The following is an 18304-nucleotide window of genomic DNA, read 5'->3' as shown; positions in this document are numbered from 1 at the left end:
TTATACATTTTCTAAGAAACAGGGATAAAACTGAGTTACTAGTCATTACTGATAGAGGTGAGAAGGAAGCTGATGCTGTGAACAGAGTTGAAGGAAACTTGTCTAGGTAATCAAAGTACCAGACTTCCATTTAGACCCCTGAATAGTTTCCCAAATTTTTTTGAGGTGGTTAAGTCCATCTTCTGCATTATTTCTTAAACACATTAGGATATTATTACCATGTGTGTTTTAGTTTTTGTTACTGTTTTTATAATTTATCCTAATTGAATGAAAAATGACGGGATGAAGTAAAAGCATGGGGGTTCTTGATTCTTCTTCTCCTTTAGCCCAACAAGTTAAGCACAGACTTGCCCAGGCTGATTCTTATAACACTGTGTAGAAGGCCCTGATCTAGCCATCAGTCTTTGTAACTTCCAGGCAACTACTAGCCATACTCTTGGATGGGAGAAATGGAGGGGTTTTGGAAATTGCAAATCAAGAGTTTCAGCCGTATGATCTTTTAGTTCTGCCTGACAAAGTCCCGGCCCACAGCAAAAATTCACCAAATCAGTAACATCAGGCCTCTAACATTATTCTCATTATTTTGAATTTTTTTCCTTTATCCACTTTAAGTTTCCTCAACATATCACTTGAGTGAAGTGGGAATTATATGATCTTGCTATAAATATTAGCTTTACAAATGACTAGTAACTCAGTGTGAATAGTACAGGATGCTAAATGCAATTTGTGGTAAATTTCAATATTCCTATTTGGAAGGTTGACTTATAACATTAGGACTTTTATTAAATAAGTTCAAACTAATAGCAGTTGCTTCTAGACAAGCAAAATTGAGGACTTGAGAAGGATGAAAGAAAAATTAATTCTTCACTGTAAACACATTTGTACTGCTTGAATTTCTTGCCACACAGATGCAATGTCTTAAAATTTTTTGTTTTATTAAAACATTTTTCTCAAACTGTATTACAGACACTAAATGCAGAACACTTGCTCTCTTAACAAAGTTTTAAAGAATTAAAAGGCTTATCTAAAGGTTTCAGACATGTCATTGGCTTTTGGGAAGAGAATCAGAAGCCAATATTCCAGTGTTTCCCTATCCATTTGCTTCTCTTCCACACCACATTTAGGATTAGTTACAAATAAATTTCTATTTCTAACATTCATCTCAGAGGTTCTTTGTATTTTTATTCCTAGATAGCTACCCAATATTTATTTTATTTGAAGCATATTTTAACTACTCTTGATTATGTTTTTTTCCCCAAATGATTTTCCCTAGCGACAACTGAAACCCAAGTGATGATTACAACAAAAGAGATGTTAAGAGTTTTTCCAGAACCAGGGTCATTGGTGACATTTCCATAAATCACACACAATCTCAACACAGGTCGTCTTACAGAGAAGCCTCACTCTAATAAGCTTAATATACAGAGGTTAAAATAGCCTCGTTGTATTTATCTTTCACTGTGCAGCTTACCAAAACCAAATTTCTGTCATCAACAATTATTAATCATCCATATGCCCTGGAGAGAATTTTAATAAAGCATATTATGAACCTAGGGGTGGGGGGATTTGGGAAAGACACAAATATGATCCGAATTTATAAAAGGAGATGGGGGTCCCTATTACTCCACCACATCTGTTTGCCACATGTTCATAAATCACATCAGTGTTTTGAACATTTCTCCTAGCACCTTCCTGTCACTCAGGTTTTATAGTTCATAATTTTACCCCTCCTCCCCCCCCACACACAAAAATTCTCATTATTATATTTCTGGCTTGAGAGTGACATTTGACCAACTATTAAGTCAAGCAACTGCAGCTAATGGCTGGGCTAGTGCCCAAGGATCCTCCAGTTTCTTGAGATTTGGTCACAGCAAGCAAAAGTGGGAACAAAACTTCTTGTTTTTTCTAAAGAAGCAGAGAAATAAGATGAAGATACCAATGACCACTGCCAAACCAAAAACAAAGCTGCATTTTGAGTCTGAATCTATGAAATAAAGTTGCCAACTTAGAAAAAGAGATTTTTCCTTGCAAACAGGATCCTTGGAAATACCATGGACACTAAGTTTATTTTCATTTTCCAGTGATGCTAATACATGTCTGCATGTAGTGCAGTGCCTGTCCTCCAAGAGTTTGCCATCTCTGACAACCATGACATATAAAGAGCAACAGGTATAAGGCTACATTTTCAAGACAGACTATGTGACCTGCTGGTTTCTTTAATGGGAAAAAAGTAAGCAGGCTGAAAATACAGAGAAAGTCAAATTAGCCATGTGGTACCATATAGATGAAGTTGAGGTCTTTGATCATTAAGCCTCTCCCTCCCCTTTGCTCCAAACACAGCACTGCTGAATGGGATATAACAGCCATGAAAACATACGTATCCATATTTATGCTTGAAAACAAAAAAGAAAAACCACGTGAAATGAACAGTCAATCTGAAGCCAGAGCAATGAATGGGCGCTAAAGCCAAATGGGCCATGAGGCCACTGGACCTGGATATTCTAAGTCACTGAGGTTTTAACCTAAGAGTAGAGAGTTGGGGAAAAAGACAGGAATTTTCAGGCCTGGGGGTGTGGAAAGCTATAGGTGCACTCTCAGCATAAAACCAAAAGCCTAGAAGGGACTAGAAAAGTTTCTTCCACTGGACTGGAAATTTGGCAAGAAAAATGGATTGCCTGTCCTAGGTCATGGTTGAAAATTAATCATCTGGGAGAAATCAAAACTGATAACTATATGGGGGTAGGGGTTGAATTCACATATTATGTTTGGCCAAAGAATCTGAAGTCAAGAAATCATCGTTAAAACTGGTTGTGAGACCCATGGGATTGAAAGAGGTAGACATAATAAAACCACCCACAATAATGACTTCACAACCCTGAACCATGACACATCCTTCAAAAACAGTCAGAAGATAGAGTCAGTCTAAAATTTGAAGCACTCAAGGAAACAGACTTCCTGAGAGGAGGAGACTTCCTGAAACAACCACTTTCCTGTCTGGGTTTTTTCATCGGTTGTTGTAGCTTACAAATGTATGTCAATAAAAACAAGGTGTTATGTGCATTTTCAGGAAGTATAATGAAGATGAAGCTAGAAGAATTATACATAGGATGTTTTTAAATATTAAATGAAGTAATACACTTATAGCAAGATAAACACAGAGGAAGGAACAAAGTGAAAGAGCTCAATAAATGACAGACATCATTATTATTATGTTTAAACATTAAGAAGTTTAAACTTCAGTAACATACAGCCTAGGGAATATAGTCAATAATATGGTAATAACTGTATGGTGACAGATGGTAAGTAGACTTATTGTGAACATTTTTGTAATGTATAAAAATACTGAATTACTATGTTGTACACCTGAAACTAATATAGTAAGTTAATTATCTACTTCAATACAAAATAAATAAATAAACCATGGATAAAGCATGATTGACAGTCATTAATATGGAAAACATTAAAAAAAAAAAGAAGTTTAAACTTTCAAAGTTATCCAGGATAAGAATCTTGCATCTTCTTTGATATTAATATCCAATGTGATTATTAATTAACATTCTAAATTTACTGGTAATTTGGCTATTTTTAGCAGAAGCCAGAAGGTCAAAACAACAAAACACTTCTGACATTTATCATATAGAAATAATAATGGTAAACAATGCAGTGAGGAAAAAGAATAGACCAAAGTCTTGCAATTGAATCTGAAGGGACTGCAGATTCATTTGAAAGCTGGCACCACTTTCTAAAAGGTGGGGGAAAACTCAGCTTTGACATTACAGTAGAAAAACATTAAACCTCTACAACATCCAAAGGTGCTCTCTTCATTCTTAGAAATTTTACAGAACTGTATGTCATTTTCATGAATTCTACTTTGTTTATTAATTTTTTAAGGACTTGTATTTTTTCTTCTGGATCATAAGAATTTAAAGGCCTAATGTCATTTATCACTGGCTTTCCCCACATACCTACCAGGTACATTGAAACTCATTAAAATTGGTTTGTGGATGAAAAGGTGAAAATAATTCTTCTAAAAATAACTGACATTTGTGAAAAGAGCTGCTTAATTCAGTACTACTTTCCCCCCTTGTCATAGAGAAAGACAATCATTCTCCTTTTTTGGGGGGGGGGGCTTTTAACTTTTAATTTTATATTGGAATATAGTCAATTAACAATGTTGTGATAGTTTCAGGTGCACAGCAAAAGCAATACATACACATGTATGCATTCTCCCCCCAAACTGCCCTCCCATCCAGGCTGCCACATAACAATGAGCAGAGCTCCTTGTTCTATACAGTAGGTCGTTGCTGGTTATCCATTTAAGACAACAATTCTCTTTACCCGTTTTCTTGCCCCACCAAACAGAGACCAGACAGGAGCTAAGAGTGAGATTTGTCAAAGGATGTATGCTTCCAATTTTTTAAGTTAAAAGCCTTCAGATGCTTCAGGAGTAGATCCTTCTGACAGGAACATCAAATATCCCTAGTTTTGAAGGTATCAGACACATAAAGTCACACTGCCCCATTATTCAGCCGGAAAGCTAACTACTTTGTTCTTCATTCAAGAAGTATGTTACTTCACACCAGATACCAGTATCAAGAATTTTAATGGACCCAGTTTCTCTCCAACTACCTACTGTACATAAAAAGGAAAAGGCAATAGATATAGAATATTCAGTGATGCATATCCTTACTGAGGCCTTCAGTGTTTACTTCCATCTTCTCTCTCCCATCCTCAAACCACTTCTATGCATCTCTCATTACCATGCAGCAGAGGACTGCATGACAAATCATTGTCTAAATATTACTTTTCATTAAGCCAAAGACAGCTTTATTTTGGCTTAAAAACTGCACCTTACTATGTGTATAAAACTCCTTAAGTGCCAGATGGTTTCATTTCAACATTTAAGTTACTGATCTTCCCATGACACTTGCCAGAAGAAAGTTTGGGACACCTCTTCACATGTTTCTTGAAGTAGCCTCTTGATACTAAAGGAGCCTCTCCAGATGTAACCCAGTAAAGATAATACCTTGCAAACCATAAATAAAATGGCCTCAACTAAGCTCACAACAGGAGACCGTCAGCCTGTAGGAAAGCTTTTTTCCTTCTAGCAAAACTCAACAAATGCGATAGCAGAGAACTGAAGGGTGTAGTTCTCACTCTGCTTGTACACTGGAATCATCCCAGATCAACTGAATATGAATTTGTAAGGAAGGGGGTCAAGACATTGGTATTTTTCTTAAAAGCTCCTTTGGTGATTCTAATGTTCAGCCAGGTTGAGAACCAGTGCTATGGGACCCACTGGTAGAAGGATCATACTTTTTCCTTAAAACAAAAAAGCTACACATGCTTATTGTTTTTACAAAGATACCTATAGATAAGCAAAAGGAGGAGGAAAAAAATCCATGTGCAGCCTTGATTTCTAGATATAGCAATTATTAAAACCCTGGTATATTTTCTTCCATATTCTTTACTGTGCATGCCTGTGTGAAAATATGTGTGAATATGTAAACACTTTTTTTTCTTGCATTTTTATGTTTCTTCATATATCGTAAAAAATATTTAGAATCATTTATCTATGGTTTCATAGGCAACATGGCTGATAATGTAGGAAAAAAATGGTCAGTGCAATTCTGCCTTCATTTTTATAATATCTGACTCCAAAAGGTCTAGTCCATCATTAGAATGACCTTATCAGCAGGAAAGCATCAGCTGACTTATTTCCTCCCTCCCTCCCTCCCTCCCTCCCTCCCTTCCTTCATTTCTTTCTGTTTTTGAGAAAGTTAATTTATAAAAGAGATTGAATGTGGAGACATTGGAGCCCTCATTCATTGCTGGTGGAAACGTAAAATGGTGCAGCTTCTTTGGAAAACAATTTGTCATTTCCTTAAATAAACACAGAATTACCATATGATGTAGTGATTCTACTCCTAAGTATTTACCCCCCTAAAATTAACATACATTCCCACAAAAACTTGTATACAAATGTTCAAAGCAGCATTAGTTTTAATAGCCGAATAGTTCAAATAACCTAAATGTCCATCACCTGATGAAACGATAAATAAAATTTGATATTCCGTAACATGCAATATTATTCATCTATACAGTGAAATTAAGTACTGATACATGCTACAATATGCTAAGTGATGAAAAACAGTCACAAAAGGCCACATATTGTACGATTACATTCATATAAAGTGTCCAGAACAGGCAAATTTATAAAGAAAGTAGACTAGCGGTTGCTTAGAATTGAATGGGGTGGGGTGGAGGGGAAGCAGAGAGGAGAATGGGGATATACTGCTAAAGAGTATGGGGTTTCTTTTAGTGAGGATGAAAATATTCTAAAACTAGATTGTGATGGTTGAACAATCCTGTGAATATGCTAAAAAGCATTGACTTGTATACTTTAAATGGGTGAATTGTATTGAATGTGAATTATATCTTAATAAAGCTACTTATTTTTTAATTTTTAAAAATAAAGCTTTTTTAAAAATAGAAGTTCAGAGACCTTATTTTATATCTTACTGTTCTAATGTGATCATTTATTACCTCTTTTTAAAGGGCTTTATCCCCATTCTTCCTTTCCTCCTTCTCCTAATGGCTTTTTTATAAATGAGCTGATGGGGAACTCTTTACCATCTCCTTCGGGGAAAAAAGAAAATTATAACACCTGCTTAGTCGTTTAAAAGAACTTTGATATTACAAATCTCAATGTCACCAGAGGCTCAACTTCAAACCCTAGGCAAAGGGGAGATTTGAATGGAATCTGTGTCACTAAGAGATGCTGTCAACATTCTTTTGATATTAAAATAACCTTCTTCAGGACTTGAATTCTTGGAACATAGCATCCACTTAGCTAAGTTTCTAGTTAGTCGTTTTTACTATCAGCTGGAAACACACCTTAAAATAATTCCATGTTGTTCTGAAAACAAGTTCTCACTAAAAAATTCTGTTCTCATGATTTATCCTGAAAAATACAGGTACTACACAATAATTTACATTGGCAGTGGGTTGGGAGGTGCAAAAGAGGAAGTTGGGGCTGCTGAGTGCTGTGGAAAGTTATGAAATTGAGTAGCATTTTGTATTGATAAGGAAGGACATAACAGCAAATGCCTATTTCACCCCTGACTGCATGTTGTGGTTAACTTGATTAAAGACAGGTTTAGAGTCAGCTTGAGCTTCAGGGTTGCACTAAACTGGTCAAACTCAATTGTTACTTGAAATTTCACTTGGACACTTGGAAATAGCAATTTGAGGAGTTTGGGGGATTTTTCTCCCCTTTTGCTTTCAAGTGGTAAAAAATAATGTGAAATTTTCTGGCCAATCATAGACTGATTGAGTATGTATAATAAGGAGTCAACCACCAGCTAATCTCCCAGGGCAGACATCCCAGAACTGGTGGGTACATTCCCTTAGAATTAAAGTACCAGTCAAAAGCGTCATAAAGGGGGGCAAAGGGTGCATTAATCTTGACAAAAACATGAAAGCATTTCCCATTATTTTTATATTTGAAGTGATTTAAAAGAAACTGTGGGAAGAAAAGGTAATTAAAAGAAGTTGTAGAGTTACTATTAACATAAAGGGGTCCATATCAAAGTCATATTCATGGTCCATTCAGGAAGGGTCTTCTGTATAGAAAATGAATGATATAGAAAATAAATAGTGTATTATACTATGACAGACCTGTGACATAAACTATTATTGTCTCTCACAGAGGCTTATGCCCTTAACTCAAACTATGTCCTTTTTTTTAAAGAAATGGCCCAGGAATGACTGGTCCTTGCCAAAATGCAATTCTAAAAGTTAGTGGTCTTCAAACTTTAATTGATTCTACTTTTTAGAGCAGTTTTGGTTTAGAGAAAACTTGAGCAAAAAGTATAGTTTGCATCTACCTCCTCTCCCCACCCCTTACTCTGTATACAGTTTCCTCTATCATTAACATCTTGCATAACAGTGATACATTTGCTATAATTGATGAACCAATACTGATACATTATTATTAACTAAAGGCCATAATTTATATTAAGGTTCATTCTTTGTATTGTATAGTTCTATGGGTTTTTAAAAATGCATAATGTTATGTATCCATCATTGCAGTATTACATATAATAGTTTCATTATACTAATAATCTTCTATTTTCCATCTATTCATCCCTCCCTTTCTTCCTCCAAAGCCCTGGCAACCACTGATCTTTTTATAGTCTCTATAGTTTCCTTTTTCCCAGAATGTCTTACAGTTAAGCTCATATAGTAAGTAACCTATTCAGATTGGCTTCTTTAATTTAGCAATATGCAGTTAAGATCACTTCACTTCTTTCCATGGCTTGATAGCTCTTTTCTACTTATTGCTGAATAATACTCCCTTCAATGTATGTACCATGGTTTATTTATCCATTCATCTGTTGAAGGACATCTTGATTGCTTCCAAGTTTTGGCAATTATAAATAAAGCTGTTATAAACATTTTTGTGCAGGATTTTGTATGGACATAAGTTTTCAACTCATCTAGATAAATACGAAGGAGTGCAATTGCTGGATCTTATGGTAAGATTACATTTAGTTTTGTAAGACCCTGTCAGATTTCCAAAGTGGCTATACCATTTTGCATTTCCAACAGAAATGACTAAGAATTCCTATTGCTCCATATCCTTGCCATTATTTGGTGTTATCAGTGTTTTGGATTTAACCATTAATAGTTGTATGGTGGTATCTCATTGTTGTTTTAATTTGCAGTTTCTTAATGACATGAGTTTGAGCATCATCTCACATAATTATTTGTAAGTATATCTTCTTTGGTGACATGCCTGTTCAGATCTTTTGCACACTTTCGAACCGGGTTGCTTGGTTTCTTATTGCTGAGTTCTAAGGGTCCTTCATATATTTTGTACACCAGTCTTCTATTGGATATGAGTTTTGCAAAGATTTTCTTCCAGGTTGTGGCTTGTCTTGTCATTCTCTTTTCACCCTCATCCTAGTATTAGCACAGTAATAGGCACAAAGTCTATTGAAATGAAAGTCAATTGAATGAACAAATAAGAAAATTAGGTGCACTTTCCTTTAGGCATTCCTATTGCTGACCAAAAGCTTATTCCAAGCATAGGAAAACCTAATCACAGATGAATGGCTATTTTAAAAATCCTTTAATTTTTTCTTTTTTTTTATATTTAAGATTGAACTTTTAATATTAGTAACACTAGCTTTTTTTTTTTATACAGCAGGTTCTTATTAGTCATCCATTTTATACACATCAGTGCATACATGTCAATCCCAATCGCCCAATTCATCACACCACCACCACCACCCCCCTCCACTTTCCCCCCTTAGTGTCCATATGTTTTCTCTCTACTTCTATGTCTCAATTTCTGCCCTGCAAACCGGTTTCATCTGTACCATTTCCTACGTTCCACATATATGCGTTAATATACGATATTTGTTTTCTCTTTCTGAGTTACTTCACTCTGTATAACAGTCTCTAGAGGCATCCACGTCTCTACAAATGACCCAATTTCGTTCCTTTTTATGGCTGAGTAATAGTCCATTGTATATATGTACCACAACTTCTTTATCCATTCATCTGTCGATGGGCCTTTAGGTTGCTTCCATGATCTGACTATTGTAAATAGTGCTGCAATGAACATTGGGGTGCATGTGACTTTTTGAATTATGGTTTTCTCTGGGTATATGCCCAGTAGTGGGATTGCTGGGTCATATGGTAATTCTAGTTTTAGTTTTTTAAGGAACCTCCATACTGTTCTCCATAGTAGCTGAATCAATTTACATTCCCACCAACAGTGCAACAGGGTTCCCTTTTCTCCACACCCTCTCCAGCATTTGTTGTTTGTAGATTTTCTGATGATGCCCATTCTAACCAGTGTGAGGTGATACCTCACCGTAGTTTTGATTTGCATTTCTCTAATAATTAGTGATGTTGAGTAGCTTTTCATGTGCCTCTTGGCCATCTGTATGTCTTCTTTGGAGAAATGTCTATTTAGGTCTTCTGCCCATTTTTGGATTGGGCTGTTTGTTTTTTTAATATTAGCTGCATGAGCTGTTTATATATTTCGGAGATTAATCCTTTGTCCAATGATTCATTTGCAAATATTTTCTCCTGTTCTGAGGTTTGTCTTTTCATCTTGTTTATGGTTTCCTTTGCTGTACGAAAGCTTTTAACTTTCACTAGGTCCCATTCGTTTATTTATTTTTTTTAACTTCCATTACTCTAGGAGGTGGATCAAAAAAGATCTTGCTGTGATTTATCTCAAAGAGTGTTCATCCTATGTTTTCCTGTAAGGGTTTTATAGTGTCCAGTCTTACATTTATGTCTCTAATCCATTTTGAGTTTACTTTTGTGTATGGTGTTAGGGAGTGTTCTAATTTCATTCTTTTACATGTAACTGTCCAGTTTTCCCAGCACCACTTATTGAAGAGACTGTCTTTTCTCCAATGTTTATCCTTGCCTCCTTTGTCATAGATTAGTTGACCATAGGTGTGTGGGTTTATCTCTGGGCTTTCTATCTTGTTGCATTGATCTATGTTTCTGTTTTTGTGCCAGTACCATATTGTCTTGATTACTGTAGCTTTGTAGTATAGTCTGAAGTCAGGGAGTCTGATTCCTCCTGTTTCTTTTTTTTCCCTCAAGACTGCTTTGGCTACTTGGGGTCTTTTGTGTCTCCATACAAATTTTAAGATTTTTTGTTCTAGTTCTACAAAAAAATGACATTGGTAAATTGATAGGGATTGCATTGAATCTGTAGATTGCTTTGGGTAGGATAGTCATTTTCACAACATTGATTCTTCCAATCCAAGAACATGGTATATCTCTCCATCTGTTGGTATCATCTTTAATTTCTTTCATCAATGTCTTATAGTTTTCTGAATACAGGTCTTTTGTCTCCCTAGGTAGGTTTATTCCTAGGTATTTTATTCTTTTTGTTGCAATGGTAAATGGGAGTGTTTCCTAAATTTCTCTTTCAGATTTTTCATCATTAGTGTATAGCAATGCAAGAGATTTTTGTGCATTAATTTTGTATCCTGCAACTTTACCAAATTCATTGATTAGCTCTAGTAGTTTTCTGGTGGCATCTGTAGGATTCTCTATGTATAGTATCATGTCATCTGCAAACAGTGACAGTTTTACTCTTCTTTTCCAATTTGTATTGCTTTTATTTCTTTCTCTTCTCTGATTGCCATGGCTAGGACTTCCAAAACTATGTTGAATAATAGTGGTAAGAGTGGACATCTGTGTCTTGTTCCTGATCTTAGAGGAAATGGTTTCAGTTTTTCACCATTGAGAATGATGTTTGCTGTGGGTTTGTCACATATGGCCTTTATTATGTTGAGGTAGGTTCCCTCTATGCCCACTTTCTGGACAGTTGTTATCATAAATGTGTGTTGAATTTTGTCAAAAGCTTTTTCTGCATCTATTGAGATGATCATATGGTTTTTATTCTTCAATTTGTTAATATGGTGTATCACATTGATTGATTTGCATATATTGAAGAATCCTTGCAACCCTTGGATAAATCCCACTTGAACATGGTGTATGATACTTTTAATGTGCTGTTGACTTCTGTTTGCTAGTATTTTGTTGAGGATTTTTGCATCTATATTCATCAGTGATATTGGTCTGTAATTTTCTTTTTTTGTAGTATCTTTTTCTGGTTTTGGTATCTGGGTGATGGTGGCCTCATAGAATGAGTTTGGGAGTTTTCCTTCCTCTGCAATTTTTTGGAAGAGTTTGAGAAGGATGGGTGTTAGCTCTTCTGTAAATGTTTCTTTTTTTTTTTTTTTTTGCGGTACGCAGGCCTCTTACTGCTGAGGCCTCTCCCCTTGCAGAGCACAGGCTCCAGACGTGCAGGCTCAACGGCCATGGCCCATGGGCCTAGCCGCTCCACGCATGTGGGATCTTCCCGGACTGGGGCACGAACCTGTGTCCCCTGCATCGGCAGGCGGTCTCTCAACCACTGCGCCACCAGGGAAGCCCTCTAAATGTTTGATAGAACTCACCTGTGAAGCCATCTGGTCCTAGACTTGTTTGTTGGAAGATTTTTAATCACAGTTTCAATTTCATTACTTGTGATTGGTCTTTTCATATTTTCTATTGCTTCCTGGTTCAGTCTTGGAAGGTTATACCTTTCTAAGAATTTGTCCATTTCTTCCAGGTTGTCCATTTTATTGGCATAGAGTTGCTTATAGTAGTCTCTTAGGATCCTTTGCATTTCTGCAGTGTCTGTTGTAACTTCTGTATTTTCATTTCTAATTTTATTGATTTGAGTCCTCTCCCTCTTTTTCTTGATGAGTCTGGCTAATAGTTTATCAATTTTGTTTATCTTCTCAAAGAACCAGCTTTTAGTTTTATTGATCTTTGCTATCGTTTCCTTTGTTTCTATTTCATTTATTTCTGCTCTGATCTTTATGATTTCTTTCCTTCTGCTAAATTTGGGTTTCATTTGTTCTTCTTTCTCTAGTTTCTTTAGGTGTAACGTTCGATTGTTTATTTGAGGTTTTTCTTGTTTCTTGAGGTAGGCTTGAATAGCTACAAACTTCCTTCTTAGAACTGCTTTGCTGCATCCCATATGTTTTGGACTGTCGTGTTTTTCATTGTCATTTGTCTCTAGGTATTTTTTGATTTCCTCTTTGATTTCTTCAGTGATTTCTTGGTTATTTAGAATGTATTGTTTAGCCTCCATGTGTTTGTGTTTTTTCGTTGTTTTCCCTGTAATTGATTTCTAATCTCATAGCGCTGTGCTCAGAAAAGATGCTTGATATGATTTCAATTTTCTTAAATTTACTGAGGCTTGGTTTGTGACCCAAGATGTGATCTATCGTGGAGAATGTTCCGTGTGCACTTGAGAAGAAAGTGTAATCTGCTCTTTTTGTATGGAATGTCCTATAAATATCAATTAAGTCTATCTGGTCTACTGTGTCATTTAAAGCTTGTGTTTCCTTATCAATTTTCTGTTTGGATGATCTGTTCATTGGTGTAAGTGAGGTGTTAAAGTCTCCCACTATTATTGTGTTACTGTCGATTTCCTCTTTTTTTTTTTTCTTTTTCCTTCTTTTGCAGTACGCGGGCCTCTCACTGTTGTGGCCTCTCCCATTGCGGAGCACAGGCTCCGGACGCGCAGGCCCAGTGGCCATGGCTCACGGGCCCAGCTACTCCGCGGCATGTGGGATCCTCCCGGACCGGGGCATGAACCCATGTCCCCTGCATCGGCAGGTGAACTCTCAACCGCTGCGCCACCAGGGAAGCCCGATTTCCTCTTTTATATCTGTTAGCAGTTGCCTTATGTATTGAGGTGCTCCTATGTTGGGTGCATATACATTTATAATTGTTATATCTTCTTCTTGGATTGATCCCTTGATCATTATGTAGTATCCTTCCTTGTCTCTTGTAACCTTCTTTATTTTAAAGTCTATTTTATCTGAAATGAGTATTGCTCTTCCAGCTTTCTTTTGATTTCCATTTGCATGGAATATCTTTTTCCATCCCTTCACTTTCAGTCTGTATGTGACCCTAGGTCTGAAGTGGGTCTCTTGTAGACAGCATATATATGTGTCTTCTTTTTGTATCCATTTAGCAAGCCTGTGTCTTTTGGTTGGAGCGTTTAATGCATTCTCCTTTAAGGTAATTATCGATATGTATGTTCGTATTACCATTTTTTGGGGGGGTTTGTTTTTGTAGGTCCTTTTCTTCTTTTGTGTTTCCACTGAGAGAAGTTCCTTTAGCATTTGTTGTAGAGCTGGTTTGGTGGTGCTGAATTCTCTTAGCTTTTGCTTGTCTGTAAAGCTTTTGATTTCTCCATCGAATCTGAATGAGATCTTGCTGGGTAGAGTAATCTTGGTTGTAGGTTCTTCCCTTTCATCACTTTAAGTATATCATGACACTCCCTTCTGGCTTGTAGAGTTTCTGCTGAGAAATCAGCTGTGAACCTTATGGGAGTTCCTTTGCACATTATTTGTCGTTTTTCCCTTGCTGCTTTCAATAATGTTTCTTTGTCTTTAGTTTTTGCCAATTTGATTACTATGTGTCTCAGCGTGTTTCTCCTTGGATTTGTCCTGTATGGGACTCTCTGCACTTCCTGGACTTGGGTGGCTATTTCCTTTCCCATGTTAGGGAAGTTTTCGACTATAATCTCTTCAAATATTTTCTCAGGTCCTTTCTCTCTCTCTTCTCCTTCTGGGACCCCTATAATGCGAATGTTGTTGTGTTTAATATTGTCCCAGAGGTCTCTTAGGCTGTCTTCATTACTTTTCATTCTGTTTTCTTTATTCTGTTCCACAGCAGTGAATTCCACCATTCTGTCTTCCAGGTCACTTATCTGGTCTTCTACCTCAGTTATTCTGCTATTGATTCCTTCTAGTGTAGTTTTCATTTTAGTTATTGTATTGTTCATCTCTGTTTGTTTGTTCTTTAATTCTTCTAGGTCTTTGTTAAACATTTCTTGCATCTTCTCAGTCTTTGCGTCCATTCTTTTTCTGAGGTCCTGGATCATCTTCACTATCATTATTCTGAATTCTTTTTCTGGAAGATTGCCTATCTCCACTTCATTTAGTTGTTTTTCTGGGGTTTTATCTTGTTCCTTCATCTGGTACATAGCCCTCTGCCTTTTCATCTTGTCTATCTTTCTGTGAATGTGGTTTTTGTTCCACAGGCTGCAGGATTGTAGTTCTTCTTGCTTCTGCTGTCTGCCCTCTTGTAGATGAGGCTCTCTAAGAGGCTTGTGCAAGTTTCCTGATGGGAGGGACTGGTGGTGAGTAGAGCTGGCTGTTGCTCTGGTGGGCAGAGCTCAGTAAAACTTTAATCCACTTGACTGCTGATGGGTGGGTCTGGGTTCCCTCCCTGTTGGTTGTTTGGCCTGAGGCGACCCAACACTGGAGCCTACCCAGGCTCTCGTTGGGGTTCATGGCTGACTCTGGGAGGGCTCATGCCAAGGAGCACTTCCCAGAACTCCTGCTGCCAGTGTCCTTGTCCTCACGGTGAGGCACAGCCACCTACCACGTCTGCAGGAGACCCTCCAACACTAGCAGGTAGGTCTGGTTCAGTCTCCTATGGGGTCACTGCTCCTTCCCCTGGGTCCTGATACGCACACTACTCTGTGTGTGCCCTCCAAGAGTGGAGTCTCTGTTTCCCCTAGTCCTGTCAAAGTCCTGCAATCAAATCTCACTAGCCTTCAAAGTTTGATTCTCTAGGAATTCCTCCTCCCGTTGCAAGACCCCCAGGTTGGGAAGCCTGACGTGGGGCTCAGCACCTTCAATCTAGTGGGTGGAGTTCTGTGGCATAAGTATTCTCCAGTTTATGAGTCACCCACCCAGCAGTTATGCGATTTGATTTTATTGTGATTGCGCCCCTCCTACCATGTCATTGTGGCTTCTCCTTTGTCTTTGGATGTGGGGAATCTTTTTTGGTGAGTTCCAGTGTCTTCCTGTCAGTGATTGTTCAGCAGTTAGTTATGATTCCGGTGCTCTCGAAAGAGGGAGTGAGAGCACTAGCTTTTAAATATCCAAACAGGACAGCAGTGTAATTTAGAATGACCTAAAATCGTTTTCTTAAAATGCACTGAGATTCTTGAAAAACTGAATAGTGTTTGAGTATCAAATTAGCTTCAAATTATCTCAACAGGAATCCTACGTCTCCTATTGGGATGTCCGGTAGTGAGGAGATAGTAACAATTCATTTGAGGAAAAGGAAGAATATATGTTCACAAAGAAAACTTTTATAAAGGATTTAGAGTAAATGAGAGAGACAGCATGCCACATTCTAACCACTAGACCACCAGGGAGAGAGCAAATGAAGTTATCATTATAAAGCAGGTCACTCGAGAAGCACTTTTTTCCTGGACCCTTTATGTAAAACCATTTGGCTTCATAATTTTTTTCTCTATAGAACCATTCTCCATACATCCAGTGTTTTCTAGTGATTAGTTATTCACATCCACATATGTAAGTTTGAAACCTGTTATAACAGTTTGTTTATAAGATGAATATGTCATTAACAATAGGAAGAGGGGTTATTCTCCACTACAACTTGCTACTGCATTTTTAAAAGGCTATAATTGATGTGTTATAAGAGTCAAAATAGTGTTTTCCAAAGTGTACCACTTGATCTTTATATGAAAAGATGACTTTTAAAAAAGCTTCTCCAGTCAAATTAGTCTTGGAACTTTTTATACAATAGGTCATTCCTGTTATAGAGAGTGTAATGAATATATTATAGCATATTAAAGTCTTAAAAGTTCTGCAATGGGGCTTCCCTGGTGGCGCAGTTGTTGAGAGTCCACCTGCCAATGCAGGGGACACGGGTTCGTGCCCCGGTCCAGGAAGATCCCACATGCCACGGAGTGGCTGGGCCCATGAGCCATGGCCGCTGAGCCTGCGCGTCTGGAGCCTGTGCTCTGCAATGGGAGAGGCCACAACAGTGAGAGGCCCGTATACCACACACACACACAAAAAAGTTCTGCAATGAAAAAAAGCCCCAGATTTTAACCAATTTGGCTATGGAATGCTTCACTGACTTATTAGTTTCTTCTGATATCTATTACCATCCGATAAAGCACCCTTTGGGATAGGATTTATTAAAGTGCTTTTTCCCCAAAGAAACCAATTCTGGAGTTATTTTTTTCTGACAACCAGGCAAGACAGAGCAGAACTAATAAATTTTTTAGTTTTGCTTTTTTTTTTTTTTTTTTTTTTGTGCTACATGACAGATTCTGGGGGAGGGAAGCAAGATACAGACATAGGTAACCTATAATGGGTAATATAGAAGTCCCAGTTCTCCTTTTGCTTGTTTATTTTAAAGTATACTTGGTGTCTATAATGAATCAAATATAAAAAGATGAAATGAATGTTGTGGAACTATGGTGGTAAAAGATAAGGATGAATGGATATCACTTGTTAGGTTTGGATTTGCATACGGATTTACATTCACCTTGAATATCATATTTTACATATTATATATATTATCTTTTATCTATACCTTTGCTTTTTCTGACCTAAGCATTATAGAGGAAAGGGATTTCAATTCATATTTATTTTGCATAGTACATAAGAGCATAATGTATGTAATTTGGTGATAATATCAGCCTCCAGTAAAATGTAGTCAGCATGTTATTTAAGCACACTCGTTGCAAATAAAATTCAACCTTAATGCTTTGCCATCTGTAAAAGTATTGTATTACATTTTGCTAAGATAATACTTCTTTATGTGTTAATGTAACAGTCACTGAACCAGTTGTTTTTCAGGATGATGCCTTTAGAGAAGTAATCACAGATTTAACACAAATAGCCCAAAGAAATGGAAGATACATTTAGCACACCTCATAAAAGACAAGTCACATTTGCAATACGTTAGGAGACAGACAACTGATGTTAAGATGTTAATCATCCTGGAGCACATTAAAATAAGAAGGCTGTCTTGTGTGAGAAGAAATTAGAACATGTGTTAAAGAGAATTAAACTGGAATAGATAGCTGCATTAAATGTGTATTGACTGAGATTTTGAAATACATAAGAAATTTGAAATTGGATTGTTTATCTTGATGTACATAGTCCTTGATATTTTGAATGTGACAAGAGACTCCTTAAGTAACTAATAAAATTATTTTATATATAATAATTTGGATTTATCTTCCACAAGAATAAAAAGTAGTATTTTGGCACCCATACATGAATCAGTGTAATTCTTCAGAAAAACAATTACATTAGGGAAAAAAAAAAAAAAAAAGCCAAGTGTTTGGACTAACTGAACTCTCAGTTTCCTTAAAACCTTAAGGTATTAACTGTTTTAGTGTAATGTAAAGCATATAAAAAGCATATAAACTCTTGAGTTAGACTGTGTTTGAATCTTGGTTCTGGCACTTTCTAGTTCTTCTATGACTGAGCAACTTATTTAATTTCCTTGAGTCTCAGTTTTCTAATTAATAAGATGGGTCTTCAAAATTAAATACTTCTCTTGAAAAGCTATCGAATGACTATGCAGTGCCCAGAAAGATCCAAAAGCTTCCACTGAGAAAAACATCAAACAAAACAGTTCTCATCCAAAGGTCAGGAATCAGAATGGCATCAGACTTCTCAATAGCAATACTGAAAGCTAAAAGACAATATAATAGGCATCGAAAATCATGAGTAAAAATTATCTTCAGTCAAGAATTTTGTACCTGACCAATCTTTCAATCAAGCATGAGCACATAATAGAGACACCTTCAGATATGCAAGATATAAAAATGTCAATGCACCCTTTCCAGGAAATTACTCTGGGGTAATTTCCAGAAAACAAGAGAGTAAATTAAGAAGGAAAAGATTAGGCTCAG

At 36.8% G+C, this 18304-nt stretch overlaps 1 protein-coding gene across 4 annotated transcripts in view; it reads left to right on the top strand.

Annotated features, from left to right (window-relative positions):
* The first annotated feature begins 14866 nt into the window (after nucleotides 1-14866).
* Nucleotides 14867-18304, top strand: part of EMC2 (ER membrane protein complex subunit 2) — a 209468-nt gene continuing 206030 nt past the window's right edge. For 2 of the 4 annotated variants that reach the window (XM_089898818.1, XM_089898817.1), the window contains exon 1: nucleotides 14876-15026. In XM_089898818.1, coding sequence (XP_089754944.1) covers nucleotides 14924-15026 — 103 coding nt within the window. In that variant the 5' untranslated portion in view covers nucleotides 14876-14923. Of the gene's footprint in view, nucleotides 15027-18304 lie in introns of all 4 variants that reach the window. The other 2 variants (XM_089898820.1, XM_089898819.1) reach the window with 2 other exon arrangements.

The sequence above is a fragment of the Delphinapterus leucas genome, chromosome 17 (assembly GCF_059928025.1).
Source record: "Delphinapterus leucas isolate spDelLeu-1000000601 "Yukka" chromosome 17, BTC_Dleu_Yukka2, whole genome shotgun sequence".
NCBI classification, from domain to species: domain Eukaryota; kingdom Metazoa; phylum Chordata; class Mammalia; order Artiodactyla; family Monodontidae; genus Delphinapterus; species Delphinapterus leucas.
The sequence above is the reverse complement of the archived record's forward strand: the minus strand, read 5'-3'. Positions and strand labels throughout refer to the sequence as shown.